We start from the raw sequence: 23,964 nt of genomic DNA on the forward strand, positions 1-23,964 counted from the left end.
ACCCTCTAAAATGAATTCTTGGTAATGAAAATACAGAACTTTGATCATTTGGAAAAGCAAATTAAACTTTTAAAACGTAACTTTGTTACAGGGTAAATTTAGAAGAATATGTTTATCCACAATACGTCCAGCTACCTATTAACAGAACACCACCCACTTCTGCTAACACTACACACCACTACCAGTTCTACACTCCACGTGATGTCTGCATCACTGTGTTTACTGTATTGACTGCTGCCACATTTGTGGTCACTCTGCTACGCTCGTACCTCTTTGTCTTCATGTGCATGAGAGCATCAATGAAGTTACACCACCAAATGTTCAAGTCAGTGACTGGAGCTACAATGAGTTTTTTCCAGAACAACTCCTCAGGTAACTTAATTGTCTCAGATAGATCTAAATTGTCATAATTAAGAACTCAGTAATGCCTAATTGTTATTTATAGTTCATTAGTGGCAATTAAATACTTCACAGGATAAAAGAATTTTGAACAATGTTATGCTAAAAAACTTAAACATTACATTTAGAAAATTGGCATCTGTCTTTCTCTTCAGAGGTTAAATTCAAGACATACCTCGTGCTTTTATATATTTATAGTTAAATATAATAATACAATAAAAAATGATGATGATGTAAATACAGGATAGCTATGGTTCTGATTACAGATAACAAACTTAAAAAATTATTTCATTGTATCTCGTTAGAAAGAACACTATATCAAGCTTTTATCTAATATAGTGTTTTAATACTAATACTAATTTTAGAATATTGGGTGACTCATCTTTAATAACATTATAAATATTCTAGGATCACCGTAAACCTTACTATACCCTAACACATTCCATGCAATATAAATATAAGGTTTATTACATATTTTCATACAACCAGAGGTTTTTATGGTCCTTGAAGAAGTGTATTTTGTAATGAATACTGTAGAGATAACAAATTCAGTTTTTTTTAATGTCATACTGATTTCGAATACAGTTTTTGTGTTATGAAGATCAAATATTTTCATATCAGATCCATATTAATTTTGTTTATTGAATAAACATTCAATTTTAGGAATTTTTCAGGCCGAATTCTTAATCGATTTGCTAAGGATATTGGATGTGTAGACGAGAATCTTCCAAACTGCCTCATAGAATGTATCCAGGTAAATATCAAATGACATATATGTCTTGTTTTATTACTTCTCACTATCAATAGTCTTAGCATGACAATGATGATTGTGTTTACTAGAATAACATAAAATTGCAATAAAATGTTTTAGGTTTTTGAAGGTGAGTCTCCTCTTTGTCATATTCTGGTTATTCTCATATTCCAAGTGTATAAGTGAACAAAATAAAGGAACATATCAATACAGTATAGGGTGAACTGTATCAGTATGAAGTACTCTGGTTAAAAACCAGATCTCTCATTGGGAGAGAGGGTTAAACTGAATCTATACATAATATTTACCTACTTACTGATTTTTAGTAATATTGATCTAGAATGAAGTTGAGTAGATTTTTGTATTAAAAAAAACAACAAGGGTGTCTTTCATTTTTTTATATATGAAATGATTCTTATATGTGTTTTTTAAGGTTAATAGAGGTTGTAAAAAGTATATCTTTAATCTCATGGTGTTCCCAATGTTAGTTTTTAAAGATCTGTGAAATTTCTCTTCATTGCGTAAAAGATGTATTGTGATTTAGAAAAGAAGCTTAAGCTAATACATTTATTAAATCAAAACACATATTTTCAAGACCAAAAAATCAATTTTAAAGATTATATCTACCAATATCTGATGTTTAAGATCATACCAGTTCATGTTGATGTAAAAACAAACTCTTCACTATATAGACTGTCTTGCATTATTTTTTGCACTAGTGCCTTCTTTCTCCATTCATATATGCAATATGTAAGATGAACTGTCAAACAATTTCTACCAGTGACTCAAAAGCTAAGACAGGGCACAGGAGTAGGGTGCTCACAGGATAAGCTTTGAGGAATGTAGGTTTCCTTCTTCACGTACATGCTGTTTTAAGAAACATGAATAAATGCACCCTCTCTAGTAAAGGCAACTTCATCAGCGCTCACCACAATGTATAGAAAATTAAGTTTTTTGTCATGCTGCTCCAAAAATCATTAGGCAGTCCTAAATTCTCGTTTATCGAGAATTATCGAGTTTTCAATGTGTTGAGGTAAGCCGAATAAAATTCTTACGATGTAGTTTTCCCAAGGTGACCACAGCAACTCTTACAATAAGGAATCTGCAGGAAAACACTTTCAAGATCAAAAACAGTATCTTGGGATTTGCAAGAGCATATTACTGAAGAAAATCAGCTGCTTTCTGTGTTCTCCCAAGCATTAAAAAAATTTCCTACAACAGTCGAGTAAAACTAAAATTGGCAAACCGTCTTTTATTATTAATAAATGCAAATAATTTTAGGAAGGAACAACCAGCACGTGAAAAAGTTAATTGGAGATTCTTAGTACAGAAGTGTTTGGTGCCAGTGCACATACATTGGCTACACCACATCATCGTTTTAAATAAAATATTTTGTACTTTGGAAACCATGTGGTTGCTAACTCCAGTATTGTCTTCCACATAACCTCAAACCCAAATAATATTTTGTTGACATCTTCCATGATTTCACAACTATTGCTTAAACCAAGAACTTTTGGTCACCAGACTATATATCTTCAGCTTAAGAACAATCTAATAAAAACACAAATTTTAATACAGAGAACATATAGTTATATTAATTTAAAACCTAATTCATCAATGACACATGTATACATTAGTAGTTTTGTATAGATCCAATACAATATTATTTTGAAGTAAAGCTAAAATTAAAAATTAAATTGTACATACAGTATTAATAAATACAAAATCAGCATTTCTCATTTCAGAGAGGATTGACTCTATTGAGTGTTATTCTAGTGGTGGCAGTAGTAAACCCGTCGGTGTTGGTACCTACGTTCTTCATCTCTCTCCTCTTCTACTATCTGCGCAAAATGTACTTGTCCACATCCAAGTCGGTTAAAAGACTAGAAAGTGTAGGTAAGTCCTATCACCAATCATTTCCTCAAACACATTTTAATATTCTACAAGCATAAAAATGGAAATATAAATTATAAAATACGTTTCATATTACTTATAATTGTATCATTTTTTTATTTTCAACCACATCTCCAGGCAATGATGTTATATTGTGCATAAAACATCTGATATTTTGAGACCATCATCATCTATTATGAGTGACATCATGTAGACAATAAAATGTGGTATAGCATTACATATAATACAGTCTGAACGGAGTATATCTCATATAATATTACACATTAGATAATGTAGGAAAAACAGAAAACACGTTTTGTATTCTATAACGAGTAGTGAGAATTAAAAGCAGAAGTTTGGGGTACCTTATAATTAAGTCAAAAGAAAAATGGTTAAAGGTAAGGATACGAAATGTTCACAGTATAAAAGGTGACTGAATGGGAGGGCATATTTTTTTATTTATAAAAGATTTAACATTCTTATGAAAAAATTGTTTAAAAACAAGTCACATAAAATATTATATTTAATTAAGAAAATATAATTTCCTTAAGTCAAAAATCTTTAAAATACAATTCACTCTCTGAAACTATCACTTGTACATACTGTAAATATGTTACATCAGAGTCAAGGTTTTCTGAGAACCTGAAGTCTGTGAGTGAAACAGTTTTTATAAGTACCAATAAAATAAATCAAATTTCTCTGCAACATTCCATGAAACTTGATATAATAGCTGCAGTGATTTCAGTAATTCTTGAAATAATTTAGGCCAGTATCGAGGAATAATAAAGGCAAAGTCAATAGTATTTTTAGTGAAAGCATTTGTAATGTAAAATTGAAATAACCATGCAACAAATACATATTATTCTAGTGTTTATGTTTAATAGGTTTAGAGGATATTCAAAATTGTGATTGGCTCTTATTTCAGGGTTTGCAACTATAGGAAGGAGCATTTCTGGTTTGAATGAATTATAGTTGGTAAAGTTGTATACATAATGTATGCCTTCTTTACAGGTTACTCAGCTCACAATCTTTTCTTGAACCCTATGTACTAGTTCTTCAAAGATATGAATATCTGTTAAACATGGTATGATTTTTAATATTATTTATAACCAAAATTCTCTAAATATTAATTTGTAGAGTGACCTGGCAATAAAACCTTCGGTTTCAAAAGCCCCTCCAATAAAAAATTTAACATAATATTGAAAGAGAATTGTTATCACCTACTACTTATAGTGTTGTAATTGTCGTTAAACTAAATTAAATGTAACTAAATTTAGCTTGGACCAAAAGCCTATTCTATTCACAAAAAAGATACAAGATACAGCGTTTCCAGAGAGATACAATGTCTCTGGTCAGTAGCTGGCCAATCGCCCATTTGTGGTATTTTGTACTGACCAGTGGTGTTTGTCACCTTAGTTGTGAGAATACAGTTATTACTTATTCGAATAAGGTATTTAAAATCCCCTTTTTAGCTCATAATTATTTTTATAATCACATCCCTCGTAAAGGGTTATTGCTTTCATAGTATAGAGAGATCATATGTTACTGAGAAAATACAGCTGCGCAGAAGAACATTTGTTGTAACTTTATTCATACTTTACATTAAATAACATTAAAGACAATGTTTGTGCAGCCCGCAGTCCTGTCTTTGCTCATCTTGGTGCATCTCTGCAAGGACTGACCACAATACGAGCATTCCAAGCACAACAAATACTCACACAGGAGTTTGATTACCACCAGGTTAGTCGTATTTATTACTATTAATGCAGATACTAAAACATTTTATTTATTTTAATCTGTGTTGAGCCCAGTGCTGTTCATTCTCTTTACTAATGACCCTCCAGAATATTTACATGAATACTCTAAAACTTTGATGTATGTTGACGATACAACTTTAATCCTTGACAATAATACACCTGAAAATCCGTCTGAATCCTTTCATTGCTGTCAACATGGCATATCAATATTGTGGTGGCAATGACTTAGTGGTTAACCCCTCTAAAACTAACCAACTAGAGTTTGGGAGAAGAGCAGGACAATATTTAACTGTCTACCAGATGTCAACTTGGTTGAACAAACCAAATCCCTCGGAATCATAATTGAGTCAAGCTTATCCTGGACTCCTCACATTGACCAGCTCTGTAATAGGCTAAACTCAAGCAGGTTAAAAGAATCGGTGACTTGACGACAGCATGTACTGCCTATCTTGCTCTGTTTGAAACACACCTAAGATACGGTCTAGCTGTTTGGGGACGGACATCAAATTCTAACATGAACAGAATTCTGACACTTCAAAAAAGTCAGTTAGAATTCTTACAAATCTCCATTTCCAGGAGAGCTGCAGAGAGGGTATATATATATAAATGAAATGACGTTTGTTAGTCTTGCTAAAACTCAAGAACAATTGGACCGATTTGGTTAATTTTAGTTTTGAAATATTCGTAGAAGTCAAAGAAAGGTTTAAAAGGTGAGAAAAATTGAAAAAGTTTCTCCAAATATTTAATAATACCGGAAAATAATTACAATTTTTATATGTAACCCTAAGTTTACTGACCCTAAACAGCAGTTGACACATTCAGCTGAAGTACACCAAAGTAGCAGAAATATTTCTATACGTTTAAATTTTAGAAAATATTGAATAATGATACAGTGCTTGATCAATTTTGTTATGCAGATTGCAAAGATAAAGCTATCATCTCATTTTTATTTTGGATTACACCAGTGACAAATAAACCATCTAATGCATTGAAAATAATAATTAAACTGTATTCTAAAACCCACCTTGATGAACAAAGCTGTGAATGTTTTGCACATAAGGTTATCAAAATTGGTTGTCTCCCTTAACAATTTACTGTAATTAAAAGAAATGACCCTCTTCCTCGTATATCATAAGCAAAATACAAGCAATGAAAGTAGTTGCATTTTGACTAAGTAGTCTTGTTAAAGTTACGTATGCAAATATTTTCTTGATCGGGGCAAAAATCAATATTACATATAGTACCAGAAACATCACAGACTATAAACAAACGCTTTTAAATATAAGTTGGATTCCTAAATCCACATATGTGTTTGTTTTTTTTTTTTTTTTGTTAGACCAAAAACACATAACTTCACCGTACATAAATTTAATTTGTCATATCTGACTCTTTTGGATCGCAGTAACTTTTCAATTGTATGCAAGTTATATATTTTCTTTATCGGAACAACAAAGCAAACTATCACTATGGCTTCTGAAAAATTCTAGAAAGAAAGTAAATTAAGAGTCAAAAGTAAATGTTCTTTAATCAAAATTGGTTTTTGTTTATATACTTTCATGATCGGGACACAAGCCAAATTCAAGTATGGCTCTTGAAATACCTTAGATGGAAAATTAATCTAAACCGATAGAAGTGACATTTTTGGACTAAATTATGTTTTTGAGCCTTACATGTACCCAATACAACATACACAAACTTGTATATGCTTTTGTTGATTCCTTCAATAAAACCTAAAATAGAACCAGCCAAAGTTTTTTATATTTTGAATCTCTCAACTACGGATACTGAAAAAAATATTAACCTGATAAGTCTACTGATATGTTTAAAAAATGTAGGGCTCCATCATATTACATCATAAATGCTTTCACTAAAAAAACCGTGGCCTTCGATTTTTAAAATTATGTGTGAAGCCGCGGGTAATGAAATGATATTTTGTTAAATGTAAGAGTTCGTTTATTAGAGTACATTAACCCAATTTGTAAAAGTTGAGAATATTTAACTTATCTTCTGAATGTGGTTCTAAAAATCAGACTACACATATTAATGCTGAAGATGGTTATACCATTCACATTTACAAGGTCTGCAGCCATGTGGGGATGATATGTGGCAGTACTACAACTTGGTCTCTGCAAAGCTCCAAAAAATCAGAGAACAGTCATATAATCATAAAAAGGCCCACATCTCTAAAAAAGTCAAATAAAGGGTCTTATTTAACCAGGTGAAGTTAGGGCTAAGAAATGCTCTCTAATATTTAACCTGGGACTTAAAGGTAACTTCTGAACTACCATCAACAGCAGGTGAGCTGCTTAGGACAGGATTGCTCAGCAGTCACAAATCCAAGCAGCAGCTATTGCTCGACATTGCTTGATGTGCTGTCTTGATAACTGCTGTACCTACTACACTGTGCCATTAGCAAAGCCATCTGTTTGTTGGTTTAGTACTGTTTCTACCATATTCCATTTTATTACCACCTAGGGATGATCACAGACAGAAGCAAGATGTTCTTTTCTTTGGTAATATATCTTCCTGAAGGAGTTATGTCCTTTCTACTTCTTACTAGACAGGGTATCTTCATTATATTCTATAAAAGAAGTTTCTACATATGAACCATTTGTAGAACCTCATCATTTTTTACTGTTAGTTCCCTATACATTGAAAGATAAAGTTTATTTATTGCCTAGATGTCAACCAATAACACCCTACACGATTATAATGATTTTATACTGATAAGAAATCACAGGATCAGTAAGAGTGTTTATTTCAGACATCATGTTGTGATCCACAATGTCTACCCTCATCACATTGATGATGAGATTTCAAATTTAAATCTAGCATACTCATCAGGAGACCCATAAACAGAGCATATTGTTACAACCTCGAGACTTAAGTGTTGGCCATTTACAAACCTAGGTTTGTGAGTAATACTATAACTTTCTCTTCATGTCAAGGTTTTACCCTTACTTCCCATTGCTGATTGTAATTTGCCTTGAGTTTTGTGTTCAACTGCGGTCAATACAAACCTGGTTAGTCTAGCGTTTACATAAACTTGTGTAAATACCAAGGGTATTTGAACTGTTTATTGAATCTGACACTGGCACATGTATCATACAATTCTTATGTCAGAAAATTTCTTAGAAGCGTCAGTTATTTTCTTTATATACTCCAATTATGACAGAGAATCTACTATTCTGGGGGGGGGGGGAATGCCAAGGTAAAGGACTGGTGTTTTGAGCCTGGTACACATAGACAAGAATATACTTCTCCTGTCAACTTCCACCCAAGCCAACCACCATTAATTTAAGGTGAGCTCTTCCACCAGCTTTAACACAAACCAGTGTCTCTTGTTTAAGTGTATACTAGACTGCAAAAATCTCAGGTGCAAAAATAAAATCCGTGATTCCAAGGCTAACTTCTGGATCCAAGACAGAATTCAGAAATCCTGACGATGTTATAGATCGCAGTTAGCTCACTTATGATTTCACTATACCTTGACTCTCGTTTTTGGGCATTTTTAGCGCCAATTTAAGGAAAATCAATTTACCTAAATTCTAAAAATGTAAATCATAAAAATTGTGACTTATGCCCTATCAAAAACTGATTAATTTACATTCCATTCTTGATCTTTATTGTTCAGACAGAATGAATATTGTGTTTTAATGTATTTTTACAGGATATCCACTCATCTGCATGGTATATGTACTTATCAACAAGCCGAGCATTTGGTTTCTGGCTGGACCTCGTCTGTCTACTCTATATCACCACAGTTGTGCTTGGCTTTCTCATCACAGATCTTGGTATGAGACATTTACTACTTTTATCTCATCAATAGAGTTTTGGAATAAACCGTTTTCTTTTTGATGGTACTGTATATAAGAACAGTTAAAACAATTAACTCTGATTAGGAATTAAATTGTTATAAATAAAATTCTAGTCATTCTAATTTTTACAATGATATTCTGTATTTAGATCTGTTGGTTTTTTAGAACTGCCAACTAACCAAATGGCTTAATTGCCATTTTATAATTCATGACATTTCATTAACTGTATTAAATAAACTATCAAGAAACATGCACTAGATCCTTATGATTACTTATGTATTATTGGTAAACCAGCTGTGCATACTAAATATGCATTTGAGATTTTTTTAGTGCTATCTATCAATGTCAGTGCAATTATGGCTGACCTTTAGAGCACATTTGTTGAAGAATCGCTTGAACTTTCACTATTGAGCATGAAATGTATGTTATTTTGAAGATGTGTACGGGGGTGTGGTGGGACTGTCCATTACCCAGGCCATGGGACTGACTGGCATGTTGCAGTTTGGCATGAGGCAGTCTGCAGAGCTAGAGAATATCATGACCAGTGTAGAGCGAGTTCTTCAATATTCCAGTCTAGATGGAGAGCTGTCAATAGAAGAACCTCTAGGCAAGTTATAGTTGTCTTTTTTAAGTGTTATGATCATTAAATCTAAAATGTACGATAACAAAATTTCTTGTTAAATACGTCTAAACTGGAAGCTTTTAATTTAAATTTTATATAATACTCGTACAATGCAATGAATAATAATGACATGCTGTAGGTAGATGTGCAACTTTTGGAGCTATGGCAATATCAGTGGCCATCTTGAATTTTTGTAGACTTAAGGACTTCAGATGGCTGCCACTGTCACTATAGCTCCAAAAAGTTATACACCTACATACATATACCACACAACAGATATAATTATAAATCTTTGCACAATTTGAAGTTTATACGGGTGCATCCAGATGTTTGCCTCACCCTGCAAATTGATCTTATGACTAGGATGTAATTGCCATGATGATCTAAGGTAATAAATAAAAAGCACTAAGATTGTCAACAGAGTACTTTATGTAATATTAATTAATAATTTTCAGATCAATCCATGATGGAAAAGTGGCCAAGTAAAGGTCGAATTGAATTCCAACAGGTGTCAATGCAATATTCTCCCCATCTGCCCAGAGTCCTCAAGGACATTAGCTTCCTCATCATGCCTCAGGAGAAAGTGAGTTTATCGAAGTAATTAGGCAAGTATTTTTATTAAAAAGTCAATTAACTTGAATGACATATTTTTAAAGTATCAAGAATTTAGTTTGATTTTCCTTGTGATGCATTTAAAATGAAATCTGTTAACTTACAATCTTTACTTTCCTTTTTCCCTTCTAATTGTTATTTTATGCTCACATAAGCCCACTGCAGTTACTAAGTACTCACCGACTATATTGATCAGTGCTCATTGTTCAAGTTTACATTCAAGTGCTCATTATAACAAGGTCATTGTTGTACTTAAAAAAAGAATGTTAATGTTGGTAACGGAATAGCTCCAAGAATCCTAGATGGGGGGCTGTAAGTAAAGATGTGGAATTGAGCATTGTCATTAAGAAGTGTTACATACTTGGTTGATATTCCTATTCTGTGGTTTTGGATCACCTATCTTAGTTTTGGCATTACATCATATTGTTAGTTTCTTGTTGTCCTATGAGAAAATAAAGCTGAATTAAGACCTTTACTATCCCAAAAGATGGCTTACAGGATTTTGCCATGTGTGACAATATACAATATATTGACCCAGTAAAATAAATATGTAAAATTGTACATGATAAAAAATATTTCTGAAATTTCAATGAAATTTATATAATTGTTCAAAGGTGGGAATAGTTGGACGAACAGGTGCAGGGAAGTCCTCACTGATATCTGCTTTGTTCCGCCTACATACTATGGAAGGTGTTATCCTGATAGATGACTTGGCTACAGACACTGTAGCACTGGACATTCTGCGGACCAATATTTCCATCATACCACAGGAACCTGTTCTGTTCTCTGGATCAGTCCGCACTAACCTTGACCCCTTCCAACAATACAGTGATGACCAACTGTGGAACACTCTTGCAGAGGTTCGTTTACCATCATTCCATAACAACTATCTAGCTCAGTCACACATTCCGACATAATTGTATTAACTAAGATTAATAACAGGTTCATACAATTATAAGTACTCTAAACTTGGACTAATAAATGTTAATTTAACATACATTTAATTTATAGAGCAAATGCAGATTCACTTATGTTTAAAGAAATGAAAAAAGGCATTGGGTGTATATTTCTGCAGTTTCAGAGTTCTGCGTGAGGAAATAGAGTAAAGAGCTTTTGTAGGTGCCCCACGTTCTAGGACAGAATATTTTGGTACATCATTGCTCAAGGTGTCCAAAAAATGTAAAAGTACATACTATTTCAGAAATTTGGCTTTTTAAATATTCTGACTCAGACACAGACATTAAAAATCGAAATATGTATAATTCAGGCTTTTTGATCATTGTAAAGGTATTGAGTCTGGTAATTGATACTTTCAAGACAATAATCTCACAATAATGTAGTATATGTAGAACCAGCTACATAGAATTATTTATTTTGTAAATTATATAATATGATGTATACATTAATTTTTAATAATAAATCTTTTCAATCTTGGCCCAGTGCAATTACTATATATTACCATTTACTGTTATTTATGTTTATTGAATAATAAATAATGGTAATAGATGTTGTGCAACATCAATAAATCTCTAACCTGTGACAGGTAGAACTGAAAGACACTGTAAGAGAGCTAGCGGGTGGACTGGACTGGCAGCTAGTGGAGGGTGGGGGCAACTTTAGCGTTGGACAACGTCAGCTTGTTTGTCTGGCACGTGCTATCCTGCGCAACAACCATATCCTTGTCCTGGACGAGGCCACCGCCAATGTTGATCCTCAGTAAGTTTAATTTTGTTCTTTTGTTCAGAAAGTACCTAGTTCTTTTTAAATTTCATTTTCTAATCCCTCCATGAGATTGTAATACACTTAGGCCAACCCACAAGGTCACAATTGAGTGCACTATGATGTTCTGATATGATCCCAAAGCATAGTAGAGCAACAGAGTTTCCTGCACCTAATGAGACAATGAGAATACAATATACTCTTCACCTTGATTACAATATACTTAGTACTCTACACGTCTCTGATGTCGAAACGATGCAAAGAGTTCATTTGAACAATTTTTTTCAGATCTCTTCAGATAAAGATGACTCCAAATTCCAAGTCAAGTCAAGTCTGTGACAGCATCAAATTTAAGATGCTATATATAATTGATCACTTTATTTAGTTAACCCAATATCATATTCTTCAATTAAAAAAGGATAACAACAAAAGTAAATGTAGTGTTTTAAAATAAATTATTTTTCATATTTTTAAGGCAAGTTTTCCCAGCCTTTTTTGAACAAATAAATTATTATACATAAAATTAATGTGATACCTTATATAGCGTTTTGTTGTTACAGAACAGATGCACTAATACAGAGCACAATTAGGCGCAGGTTCGCTGACTGCACAGTACTGACGATCGCTCACCGCCTGCATACTGTGATGGACTCTGACCGCCTAATGGTGCTGGACTCTGGTGTACTCGTGGTGAGCAAGAATAAGCCAACTTTTAAGTCGAGTTGCTATTGTAGAATTCTGTTCATTCAATACTATTGTATTTAACTTTCTCCTCATTTATCAAGATAAAGGATCATTAAATTTGTATTAGACAGATCACCATATAAAACAAGGCATTTTTCATTTCATTTCATATAGGGTTTATTTGGGAGAGGGATAGTTAACTCTCTTTTTGAGTTGATAATACTTTACAGCATTAGATTTCTATTAAGTCCGCAACATATGATACAGAAAACTAGGGAAAATATTACAAATTAATTCTACAATTGCTTCAAAATAAAAAAAATGTTATTGGCCATCCAATATGCATCAAAAACCATTACTAACTTATTATTGTTACAGGAGTTTGACCATCCATGGAAACTACTTAACAATAAAAATGGATTCTTCTACAGTATGGTGAGAGAATCTGGACATGGACGGGCTGAACTCTTCCAAATCGCAGAAGAGGTTAGTTATTTACTATTCATTTTACTCCATCTTTAAACTACAAAAAGGTAATAGAGAAACACACTTCCTATGTTAGTTAGACACATCATATCTTTTCCCGTTATACCTCATCAGCCTTAAAACTTATTTTCCAATATACACAGATATATATTTTTTAGTATATAGAGAAACAAAATTTAATATTTCAATAGATTATGCTAATGCAGAGTTAGTAAGTGATATTCTCATACGCATACAATTTTTGAGTCACACACAAACACACACACGTACATATATATATATATCATTATCACCATCAGGGCCGTACTCAGCTAAGGCGGGTCACGGAAAAAATATTCAGCCAGGCTCTGTCATGTCCCACAATGGCACCATCCGTCGACACGGTCTCTTCAAATAGACGTGTGGCGGGGATCGGCCCGGACCCTGGTAAAATTTTCTGAAAAACCTGTCTGAGTACGGGCCTGATCTCATAATAATATTATAAAGACCACACAACACACTTGTAATAAACTTCAAACAAATATCAATGATAAGACTTTACACTAACTACCAAGTTTCCACAAATGTTGCCTTTATTAGCTAATTCCATAATTTCAAAGTATAAGGGGATGCATTTTAAGATGAGTAACAAAGGTGATTATTAAAAAATTATGAAGTTGTTTGGATAAGAGTTCACTTTCCTCCAATCCGTCTTTCTATCTAGCCGCCTGACAGTTTTTACCTAAAAAAAAAACATACAAACATAGCTTCATAGCCTTTTAACTGTGTAAAAAGGAACAGCAAATATAAATATATGTATGTTATCATTTATGCATTTTGATTTTGTAAAATTTTATCAACAAAAGCTTTTAATGGTGCTGATACCAGTATAAAGCAGGAGTATGCAACACCACATGTCTCATAATAGGCTTCACTGAGGTTGCATGCAAATTTCATTCTCGAGATGTCCTGTTGACAGATAGACATCAAATAGAAAAGAAATTTTTTAATCTCCTAGGTTTGCTAAAATATAAATTGTGTCAGCCAGTGATAGGCTTCAATGAAGCTCAGCCAAATTCCATGGTTGGACATTGTAAAAACTATTCTTGGCTATTTAGAATACATTATCAGTGTACAGATATTCTTTCTCAAGATATCTTTCCATATGATCATATGTGTGTCCAGCACAGGTGACAGCAATGTCGTGGCACTACCACTATATTGAGATTCGGTCTGTGCAGAATTTACTGTGCAGCCAACACACAGTACATTATTTTGACAGTTCTACAGAATTAATAATTAAAAATAATATAGTGAAACAAGTTATGTTGAGAATTTTGAAACGTAAATATTTTGCCTGTCGCCTATGCAACATCACCTTAAAATAAGCTATTGGCTCCCCAAGCCTGTACCTACGTTCTCTTTTCAGGTGCCGTTGTTGTTGTTAGTATCAGTTCCAGTTTGGATATTACTCAAAATGATGATGATAGAAAGAAGGTTAATGTCTAGAAGCCACTGAAGATAACAGCAGAGCTTGATGATCTTTCCTATATCTTACCAAAAACCAGGCAAGAAAGATCTACAAGGATTTCTTGTGGACCATACCAACTAAGAATTCCAAATTACCCCACAAAAGAGAAGAATTCTAGAAATAGATCTTTTACTCCAAATTACAAATAGTTAGAGCACATTATAGAAAAGGATGTTGCTTATTGTTTTAAATGCTGTTGTTTGGCTCTAAATGGCAATTCACTTCCTAGATTAAAGTAGGTGTGCTGTGGAAAGATGAAGTTTATGTGTGCTTTTGAAGGGGCTTCAGCAATGGCTGGTGAATTCACAGGAGTACAGGCTAGATATAAAATTAATCCGTCCATTATGTATGTTCACTGTTATGCACATTCTTCAAACCTTGCCTTGGTTAGTGCCTGTGCAAATAACAAGGAAAATCCAATGATTGTTTATTTATTTTGAAATTGAAAAGTACAGATGATTTTGAACTAAATTTAAGGTAGTCCAATGAGCAGTGGCGTAGTGAAGAGGGGTCCGGACCCCCCCCCCCCGAAATATTAAAAAATAAATGGAGCAGGGGAAAAAAAGGAGAGTTATCATTACTCGTGTCTACAAACATTAAATTGATTGATTTAATTGATTAAAGTGACTGATGTTAAAAATATAATTGTTCTTTTGTTTAAATCATAAAGTATCAAACCATACTTTTGGGCTCGGCCTTTCGTATAGTGTAGTGTAATCACGGTATTTGTATAGAGTGCGGTCACGTGACGTCACAAAGTAACCTGAACCATAACACGGCAAACAGTTTAAATTAGCGACCACTTCATTTAAATTCGTCTTGGGGACGTAAAATGACTGTTTAGAATTAAGTTATGACGTTGATTTTAGGTGTCATTAAACTGTAGACAAGTATATAATTATCGAAAAAAAATCATTTCCAGTCGGATAATACACAGGAAAAACTCTACTGATAAGAAGTTCAGACTACTTTGGATTTCACTGACTGAGGTATTATTTCATTTTCCTTAGTATATTCCGATCGGAAGTGATTAATTTTTGTTTTTTTTCTCGATAATTATATATGTATTAGTCGGCGTTGAATTAAAACCTAAAATCAACATTCTAACATAATTCTAAGTACCACTTTTATCTCAACGACTCAACCAGTGAAATCCAAAATCGTCAAAACTTGAATCTGTATAGAGCTTTTCTTTGGTATTTACCGACCGGAAGTGATTCTTTTCTCGATAATTATATAGGTACAATTATAGTCGTGTACAGTTTCATGATAACAAAAATCGTTGTCCTAACTCAATCAAAAATACCACGTTTACCTCAATAACTGAAGTCCAAAGTAGTTGAAGTTATAATCAGTAGTTTTTCAGGTGTATTTTCCGACTGAAAGTGATTTTTTATATTTTTTTCCAATAATTATATACTCGTCTTCAGTGTAATGATACAAAAAAAGTCATTATAACTCACTCATAAATACCTCAATCAGTGAAATCCAAAGTAGCTGAAATTTTAATCAGTAGAGTTTTTCCGGTGCATTTTCCGACCGTAGTTTGATCTGTACCCAAGCAACGCTCGAAAATTGCCCTCCTTTTCTAAAGAGTTTTCAGCCGACAGTGGCCCAATGTCCCCGTATGGGTATTTCATTTCCTCCATAGAATATAGTTGTGTCAATGCTTGAGTGAAGCACTGTTTTGTTCTTTTTCTTTCTTATCCTGTGAATCCAACATCACATTGGTGCCTTCTACTCGGCCAGAATCAAACTTCGTAAAGTTTCTGTAGCTATACAAGAAAATTTGTGGTACTAGAGTTGCTGTGAGAGTTGAACTTGCCTATTACATCTTTCCTCTTTCTATATGGCGTAGTTACTAAAGCTCCATATTTTTGGTATTTACCTTTTACCAGTGAACTCATTGGAAAATAACACACAAAACGTCCACCGGATCCCCCGGTTTCGGACCCCCCCTCAAACGAAATTTCTGGCTACGCTACTGCCAATGAGGAATGCAGTCTTTGAGGATATCGTCAAACAAACTGCAACTAAACTGAAGACTCTGAAATCTCTTTCAGTCACTAAATGAGCCTGCCATTCATTTCAAGTGTTTAGTGTGTCATTTATTTATCACAGTAGATAAATAAGATTAAGGCAGAAAAATCGTTAACGTTAACATTCTGTTCTTTTGTTTCAGAACTATCAGAGAGTACAACAAAAGGAAGAGCTATTACATTCTGAAGAATTATGATGCAAGTTTATATTGTGAAACAAGGTGTCTACCAAAATGTAAAAATTGAACAATTTATGTCAAAAAGTAGATTTGTTCATGATAGTGTCAGTCCATTAAGAAGACTGTGTCGCAAATTTATTGATTTGCTTTCATCAGAACAAGTTATGCTGGTTTTCTGCCCAAATCAATAATCTTCACCGAGGCATCCCTTTAATAATTTCTTTTTATTCAAAAATATTTCTTTTTGTGTATAGTATATTGTAAGTTAGAACAAGGATTGTATTAACTTATGTGCCAAAACAAACTGTATCTATTAGTATTTAATAAAAATAATTTTGTTACCAAAATGTAGAATTAAAATATAGAAATAATGAACACTGACTAATGAAAAAATATGTGAAACATGTGAGTGCCATAACATAATTTCAAAAATAAATGAAGTGGGTTGGAAAATAAATGTATAGTTTTGTCATATAAAAGTTTAGTTTTTACCCAAGTTTTTCTTGTACTGATTGGTAGACACCCACCAAATAAAATTTCTTCTATATAACTGAAGAATAAACAAAATCATTCTTTTTTAACAAAAATGTATGTAAGCAAATAAACTTAACACATTAGATAAGTAATATTGTACTCCTTGAATTTTTAAAGTAGAGTTAGATTACCTCAATACATCCAAGTAGTCATAATTTCTATGTAAATAATTACCTTATTGTGGAACCTGTGTAAATAAATTAAATTTAAATTATGATTATATCGTTTTTAATTCTGGTAGTGGACTGTACAGATATTATAATTCTCATATACATCTCATCCGCTATTGACAGTTTGAAAGCAAACTCTATTTTTTTAATATATTAACCACCATAATTATATTATGTTAAAATTTACATCTTTTGTATGATCTGGTGGTTATTGCTGGAAATGAAATGAAAGTTAAGAATCAATTGCTAGAAATATTAAAAGCAAAAGTTTATAACCTTTGATGTTTATTAATAAATAGCCTTATTTGTAGGCTACTTATAAATATTCTTGCAAATATAAATGAAGAACATTAACTTAAATTCTTATGGTATGAAGAGGAACATACCTCATACCTTTCAAGGCTCTTTTAGTCCATCTTGTAGTTTTTGGAACACTGAACAATACCATACACGCTGTGGAACAAGATTCACGAATTGACTGTAGACTACAGTATTTTATGTGTATACATATATGTATTTTACTGTGTAAACATGGTATTAAATTTGACCACATCCTGTCCCACAGCTTGGCGGGGCACGCCTAGTGACTCTCGCTGTTTTGCTGTTCGGCTTGCAGGCCACTAAGAGTGACTCACTATACTGCGGTGTTATAAAATTCAGTCCTTATCCAATTGTAACTGGAGAGTACTGCAACCTCTCAGCCAAATAAATAACTAAATTAATATTTCTCTATTTGCAGCACAGACCATAGTAGACATCTTTCAGAAATATTATTTGTCCAACTGGAAGTGTCACTGTAGCTGCAATAGTGTATTTATTAAAATTATAGGGTATTTGGTGGAGACGAAGCCCAAAATTTGGAAATGGGATAATATTCTGTTGATACTAGAGACCTAATTGAGAAAGATATTTCTATTCTGCAAACTAAAATCATTTTAAAACATATCAACCTATAGCTTAAGTTATAATTATAATACTTTAATATAATACTTGTTTTAAAAGTATAGAATTGGATGTTTAGAAAATGAGGGCCAAAACTGAGGGTTTAATGAATTTGATTCAATAATAAGTGTTTCCTCTAAAGTTATGCCTTCCTCACAATTTACTGTTTTGAATAACACACTTTGTACATTCTAGATGCTGTAAGTCCCTTCTATCTTCTATGTAGTGATTAATAATATTAAATAAACATTTACTTACCTTATCTTATGTGCCTTATGGTGTCCCCAAGGGATCAATACTTGGACCAGTCCTTTTCCTGATATACGTTAACAGGTTGAATTCATCAATCCAATATGGAAAAGTGATTCAAGATGTTGACGACACAACTCTCTGCATCAGATCAAAATCAAAACACGATATTGAACTTTCTATATCATCGATATTCTATCATCGAACTTAATTCATGTATCGAGTATTTTTCCAGAACCATTTTGAAAACAAACAGTTTAAAATCAAATGTCATGAACTTCTGTGTTAGGCAGCATGACGACCAAGAGCTCCGCCCTGCAGTGATGGTGGACAATGTTCTTCTGGATGAAGCTGAATCCACCAAGTTCCTTGGAATGTACCTTGACCGAGGGCTGACATGGAACACCCATGTTGAGAGCGTTGGCTCTAAGGTTGCCTCGGGCATTTATGTCCTGCGCAACCTTGCAAATTGTTGTTCTTTGGGTGTTTTAAAACTGGCCTACTTTGGTCTTATACATCCATATATGTCTTACGGCTTGATATTGTGGGGCAGTTGTTCCAAAAACATGTAGATCTCAAAAGAAAGCCGTTAGAATTTTGTTAAAGTTGAACCCCAGAGAGTCGTGCAGAGATGCCTTCAGGAGTCTTGGATTACTGACTTTACCCTGTCTCTTTATTTTAGAGGTTATCCTGTACTGTCGACTCAAATGTGAGTTGGAATGGGGCAGTGATGTCCACCAGTACGGGACTAGAGGCATGGACAACTTCCGGCTCGATCAGCACAGAACGACGGCTTATGGACGCTTACCGTCCCAATTTGGTGTCAGGCTAATCAACAGGCTCCCTGAGGGTATTAAAAATTTAAACAATCCCAATGAATTTAAAGATCGACTAAAACACTTCCTGGAGTCAAAGGCATTTTACTCTGTTGATGAATTCATAATGGGCCGCTGGGATGAAAACATTAGAAATTAATGAAGTTATTCAAGAGTATAAACACATAACCCGGTTCTGATATAGATAAATAAAGACCGAATTACATCTTTATGACATACTGTGTTTATAAAAAATAGGCCTAATAATAATTTATTATGGTTTTATTTTAAAGTTACAACTTAAATTCCATTTTATGACGCATACAATGCAATTGTAACTATTGTTAATGCAATAAAGAGTATTATTATTATTATGTATCATAATCCTCTTAGAAATATCTCCAAATAGATTTCCATCAGTAATAAAATTCCCTAAATGAAAGCGCAAAAGATATAGTGCCCAGTTAGGCAATGTATAAGGTAACATTTTTTTAACGTCTATTTTTATATCTGTGGTATATGTGCAAACATTTTTCTGATAAAAGTTAATTCTTTGAGTAACAAGTAGTTATCTTACATCTCTTGATGATGACTCTTATAGACTGCACACTTTCCCAATAGGGTTAAAGAATTTCTGAATAAATAATTAAATGTATGAGTATAAATTATAACTCGGCTTCGGCTTTATTGAATTTTCATGTTTTATTCAAAGTTTTGACTTTAAGGGCATTTTTGGCCAAACCGTTAGAGATACAAGAAAAAGTGACTGGACCTTTCTTGTCGAAAATTTAATTTTCTCATTTAGGCAGTACAGAGCTTAGGACAAAAGACTGCACTGGGCAGTTTAAAAATATCACGTAAAACTTAAAAAATCAATACTTTAAAACGTGTTATGCGGCCAAACCGTTGAGGATACGGCAAAATGTTACTGAACATTTTTTGTAGATCACGCAATTTCATAAATCCTTTTAAAAATTTGTTTTGAGCTACGACCAAACAGTTTAGCCGCTATCGAGCCCGAAAGGTAAATTTTTAGGCGAAAATTTCCAAATATTTTCACTTAATCGTGTTTTGCGGCCAAACCAATAGAGATAGAGTAAAAAGTCACTAAACCTTTTATGTAGAGCACTTCATTTCCTAAATCCAACTTTTGTTTTATGTTGACTTCCGACCAATGGTTTCCCTGCTAATTACTCCAAAATCTAAATTTCCACGTAAAAATTACAAAAAAATTGCACATAATCACGTTTTTCGGCCAAACCATTGGAGATAGGGCAAAAAGTCACTGAACCTTTTCTGTAGATCACGTAATTTGCTAATTTGATGGGTCAATCATATTTGAAGGGGTCAGAAGCCAAGGGGTACAAGTGACTTTATGGTTTTTTCTGAGTTAACTGCAGAAGCCATATCCTGAGTGTATTAAAAATGTTTGTGGCCAACAGGTATAAGTAAAACTCTGTTAAATGCTGAGATCTAGCGGCAAAATGAAAAACTACTTTCAGCATCAGCTGTTTTAGTTAGAGGCCAAGGGGTACAAGCACTTGTATCCCTTGGCCTCTAACAGCTACAGACATTTTGTTCTGGAATGTGTTCTGTTTACTGCATTGTTCAACAAGCGAATTACTAATGTTGCTTCTAAGAAACACATATCTGAAACAGGTATTCCACCTCGAGACAAAAGAGGGCGTAAAGTTCCTACCAACAAAATTGTGCAGGAAAAAACTGACTTGGTCAAGGAGCATATTGCAATGTTTCCAAGATACTCCAGTCACTATTCTCGACATCAAAATCCAAACAGGAAATATCTTGACAGTAACCTTAACATAAAAAAGATGTATGAATGTTACAAGCTTTTCTGTGAAGATCGGGGCGTGGAACCTACTACTGTATCTTATTACAGACACATTTTTAACACCTGTTTCAACCTTACTTTCCATCGACCACACACAGACACTTCCAATACGTGTGATAAGTTGCAAAACACCATCGAACACGGAGATGAAGAAGCAAAGGTAGCTGCTACTACAGGTAAATAATTTCACCTCCGTCAAGCTGAGAGTGCTAAAACTGAAATGGAACATGCGAAAAAGGAGATAAAAGATGACCCAACCCATGTTGCGATATGTTTTGACCTCCAAAAAATGTTGCCAACCCCAATACTAACTTGTACTAGAATTTACTAATCTCGTCAACTTTGGACCTATAATTTCAACGTCCATGATATCTGTACAGGTAATGCGTTCATGTTCATGTGGCATGAAGCACAAGCTTCTAGAGGGTGCGAAGAAATTGTCTCTTGTTTGTTGCAGTATATAAAATCATTTCCTCCAACTGTAACCCACTTGACAGCTTTTAGCGACAATTGTGGGGGCCAGAACAAGAGTCACATCACAGTAAAGTTCTGGTTTCACGTTGTTAATACAACTAACATTGAGACCATTGATTTGAAGTTTCTGCTTACTGGGCACTCTTACAACCACTGTGACAGGGACTTTGAGAAGATTGAAAATATGAAGAGGAACACGAAGAGGGGGGTTTATGTTCCTGACGATTGGATGGAGATTATTGCCGGAGCAAATAAAAATTTCATGGTAAAAAAGATGTCAGATGAAGATTGTGTTTCCCTGGAAGCCATTCACAAGGTTCTATGTTAAATCTGTTAAGGGTATCAGTAAGATGCAGTGGTTACAATTTAGAAAAAACATCCTTGGACTTTGTTCTACAAAACTACTTTCAATAAAGACTTACCGTTTTCAGAATATAGCATGATCGCTAAGAACCCAGGAAGGATTCCGACCCAACTGCCACCTTTGCCTCCAAAAACAAACAAAAAGAAAATAAAGGCATATAAGTAAAAGAATCTTCTTAATCTGCTGCAATTTGTACCTCCGGTTCACCACAGATTTTACAGATCTCTAGACTATCAAGGGAATACTTTAACAAGACAGGGCCAATCAAGAGAAGATCAACCTTGTGAGGAACACCCTCATCATGAAGAAGTCAACATTGAATTGGAAAACTTTTTTGACAGTGATTCTGACTAAATATTTAAGATAGGAGCTTACTCTTTGTAATAAAATGTGGTTTTTATTTGACATAAAAGCCTGTGTTCTTAATTTTTTCCTAACTCCACTTGGAAGCCAAGGGATACAGTTCTTAATTTTTTCCTAACTCCACTTGGAAGCCAAGGGATACAAGTGGCACCTCTTATCAGATAGTAGCCCATATCATAAAGAGGAAAATTCAAACCAATATAAAAAAAGGTATTTTAGCATTTTGAAATACCAGTAAAAAATAATGTGCTAAATTTACTAAACATATTTGTACCTGGATTTGATTATATAACTTAAACTTTAAACCTTGTTTTCTCAAAACTCAAAAAGAGTCACTTGTACCCCTTGGCTTCTGACCCCTTCATTTGAGCTACGACCAACGGTTCGGCCGCTATCGGGCTCGAAACATTATTTTTAGCGAAAAAAATCTCTGGAATGTCAAATATTAGAGCGTTTTGTCACTTAACCATGGAAGATAGAGCAAAAAGTCACTGGACCTTTTTTGTAGTTCCCTTCATTCCTCACCATGAAATTTTCGTCAGATCCGAGCTAGCTCGAATGGTTCGCCCGCTAACGGGCTTACAAAAAATGCCTGCACGGGTGGAAAAATGCGCAATTATTTGGAAATTTTTTTGAGGGGTTTAAAAGTAAAAAAGTCCGGTTTTCAAACTTTTCCTCCGGGTCATATTGTGAAAGGTACCTGCGTGCCAAATTTCACGTTTCCAGCACTTCTAGAAGTATGTTAGAATTTGTATCTATATATCAGTGAGTCAGTCAGTCAGTTTCACATGCGGCTGTATAAATAGTATATTAGATACTCTGATATTGCTTCTATGTATACACATCACATAATTTGAAACACAGTCCTGTGTTTCACTGAACCTATTGCAGCTGCGTCATGGGATTTTGTCATTGCTTTAGGATTGGTTACAAATGTAAATCCATAACCATTTACATATATTTCAGTTTGATAAGTAATACTACTAGTACAGTTATGACCATACAAAAGAATGTTGTATTTCCACAGGATTTGAAATGAAACCTGATCCCTGGGTTATCCACTAAAACACCACTGAAATCAATAATATCTGTTAGGTGTAGCAGTTCCTATATCTCCTAACTACAGTTAAATCATGTATTGCAATAATTCTCTTTGCCCGTCACAAACCAAAATTTACGTCATAATTCATTCAATAATACAAAATATTATTATTATTAAGATAATGGAATAGACAAAATGCAATCTACTAGTAACACATTTATAACCACATTCTTACAAAACAAAAACATATCATGTATTTAAGTATTCAAAAGATTTTGTAAAAAACTACTTGTAGCATATAAAAGTATGCTTTTCTGTGTAAAAACTCATGTACATGTATGTATGTATGTATGTATCAACTGATGATGACCTTGTCAGATTGAACAGCTCTTATAATAAATCACAGATTACTATCAAATGTATTACTTAGTGTAAGACTAAAATAAAAATTAAACTACAGCACCAAATAAGTTTCCATTACTGAGTACATATAGTAGATTACTAACTGATTCTTCCATTCCTTTAGTTATAAACCAATGGAAGTTATATTAATCACAAGTATTGTGGAAATTAAAACTCCTTTCAATTTACAAAATGTAATCATACTTTATTAAAACATAACTTGACTGAACTATAAGTTTTTAACTTATAAATTAACAAATTTTTAATTATTCTCATTTAATCTTTTGA

The 23,964-nt window shown here is 33.5% G+C and overlaps 1 protein-coding gene across 3 annotated transcripts in view; it reads left to right on the forward strand.

The window, feature by feature from the left end:
• LOC124359561 (probable multidrug resistance-associated protein lethal(2)03659) overlaps positions 1 to 17,220 on the forward strand; it is a 40,457-nt gene extending 23,237 nt beyond the window's left edge. For 2 of the 3 annotated variants that reach the window (XM_046812414.1, XM_046812415.1), the window contains 12 exons: positions 92 to 372; positions 1,074 to 1,153; positions 2,896 to 3,046; positions 4,677 to 4,783; positions 8,471 to 8,594; positions 9,055 to 9,225; positions 9,696 to 9,823; positions 10,467 to 10,712; positions 11,396 to 11,568; positions 12,132 to 12,261; positions 12,634 to 12,741; positions 16,434 to 17,220. In XM_046812414.1, the coding sequence (XP_046668370.1) occupies positions 92 to 372; positions 1,074 to 1,153; positions 2,896 to 3,046; positions 4,677 to 4,783; positions 8,471 to 8,594; positions 9,055 to 9,225; positions 9,696 to 9,823; positions 10,467 to 10,712; positions 11,396 to 11,568; positions 12,132 to 12,261; positions 12,634 to 12,741; positions 16,434 to 16,487 (1,753 nt within the window). In that variant the 3' untranslated portion in view covers positions 16,488 to 17,220. Of the gene's footprint in view, positions 1 to 91; positions 373 to 1,073; positions 1,154 to 2,895; positions 3,047 to 4,676; positions 4,784 to 8,470; positions 8,595 to 9,054; positions 9,226 to 9,695; positions 9,824 to 10,466; positions 10,713 to 11,395; positions 11,569 to 12,131; positions 12,262 to 12,633; positions 12,742 to 16,433 lie in introns of those variants that run through there. The other variant, XM_046812416.1, reaches the window with a different exon arrangement.
• The last annotated feature ends 6,744 nt before the right edge of the window (positions 17,221 to 23,964 follow it).

This window comes from Homalodisca vitripennis, chromosome 4 (genome assembly GCF_021130785.1).
Source record: "Homalodisca vitripennis isolate AUS2020 chromosome 4, UT_GWSS_2.1, whole genome shotgun sequence".
NCBI classification, from domain to species: domain Eukaryota; kingdom Metazoa; phylum Arthropoda; class Insecta; order Hemiptera; family Cicadellidae; genus Homalodisca; species Homalodisca vitripennis.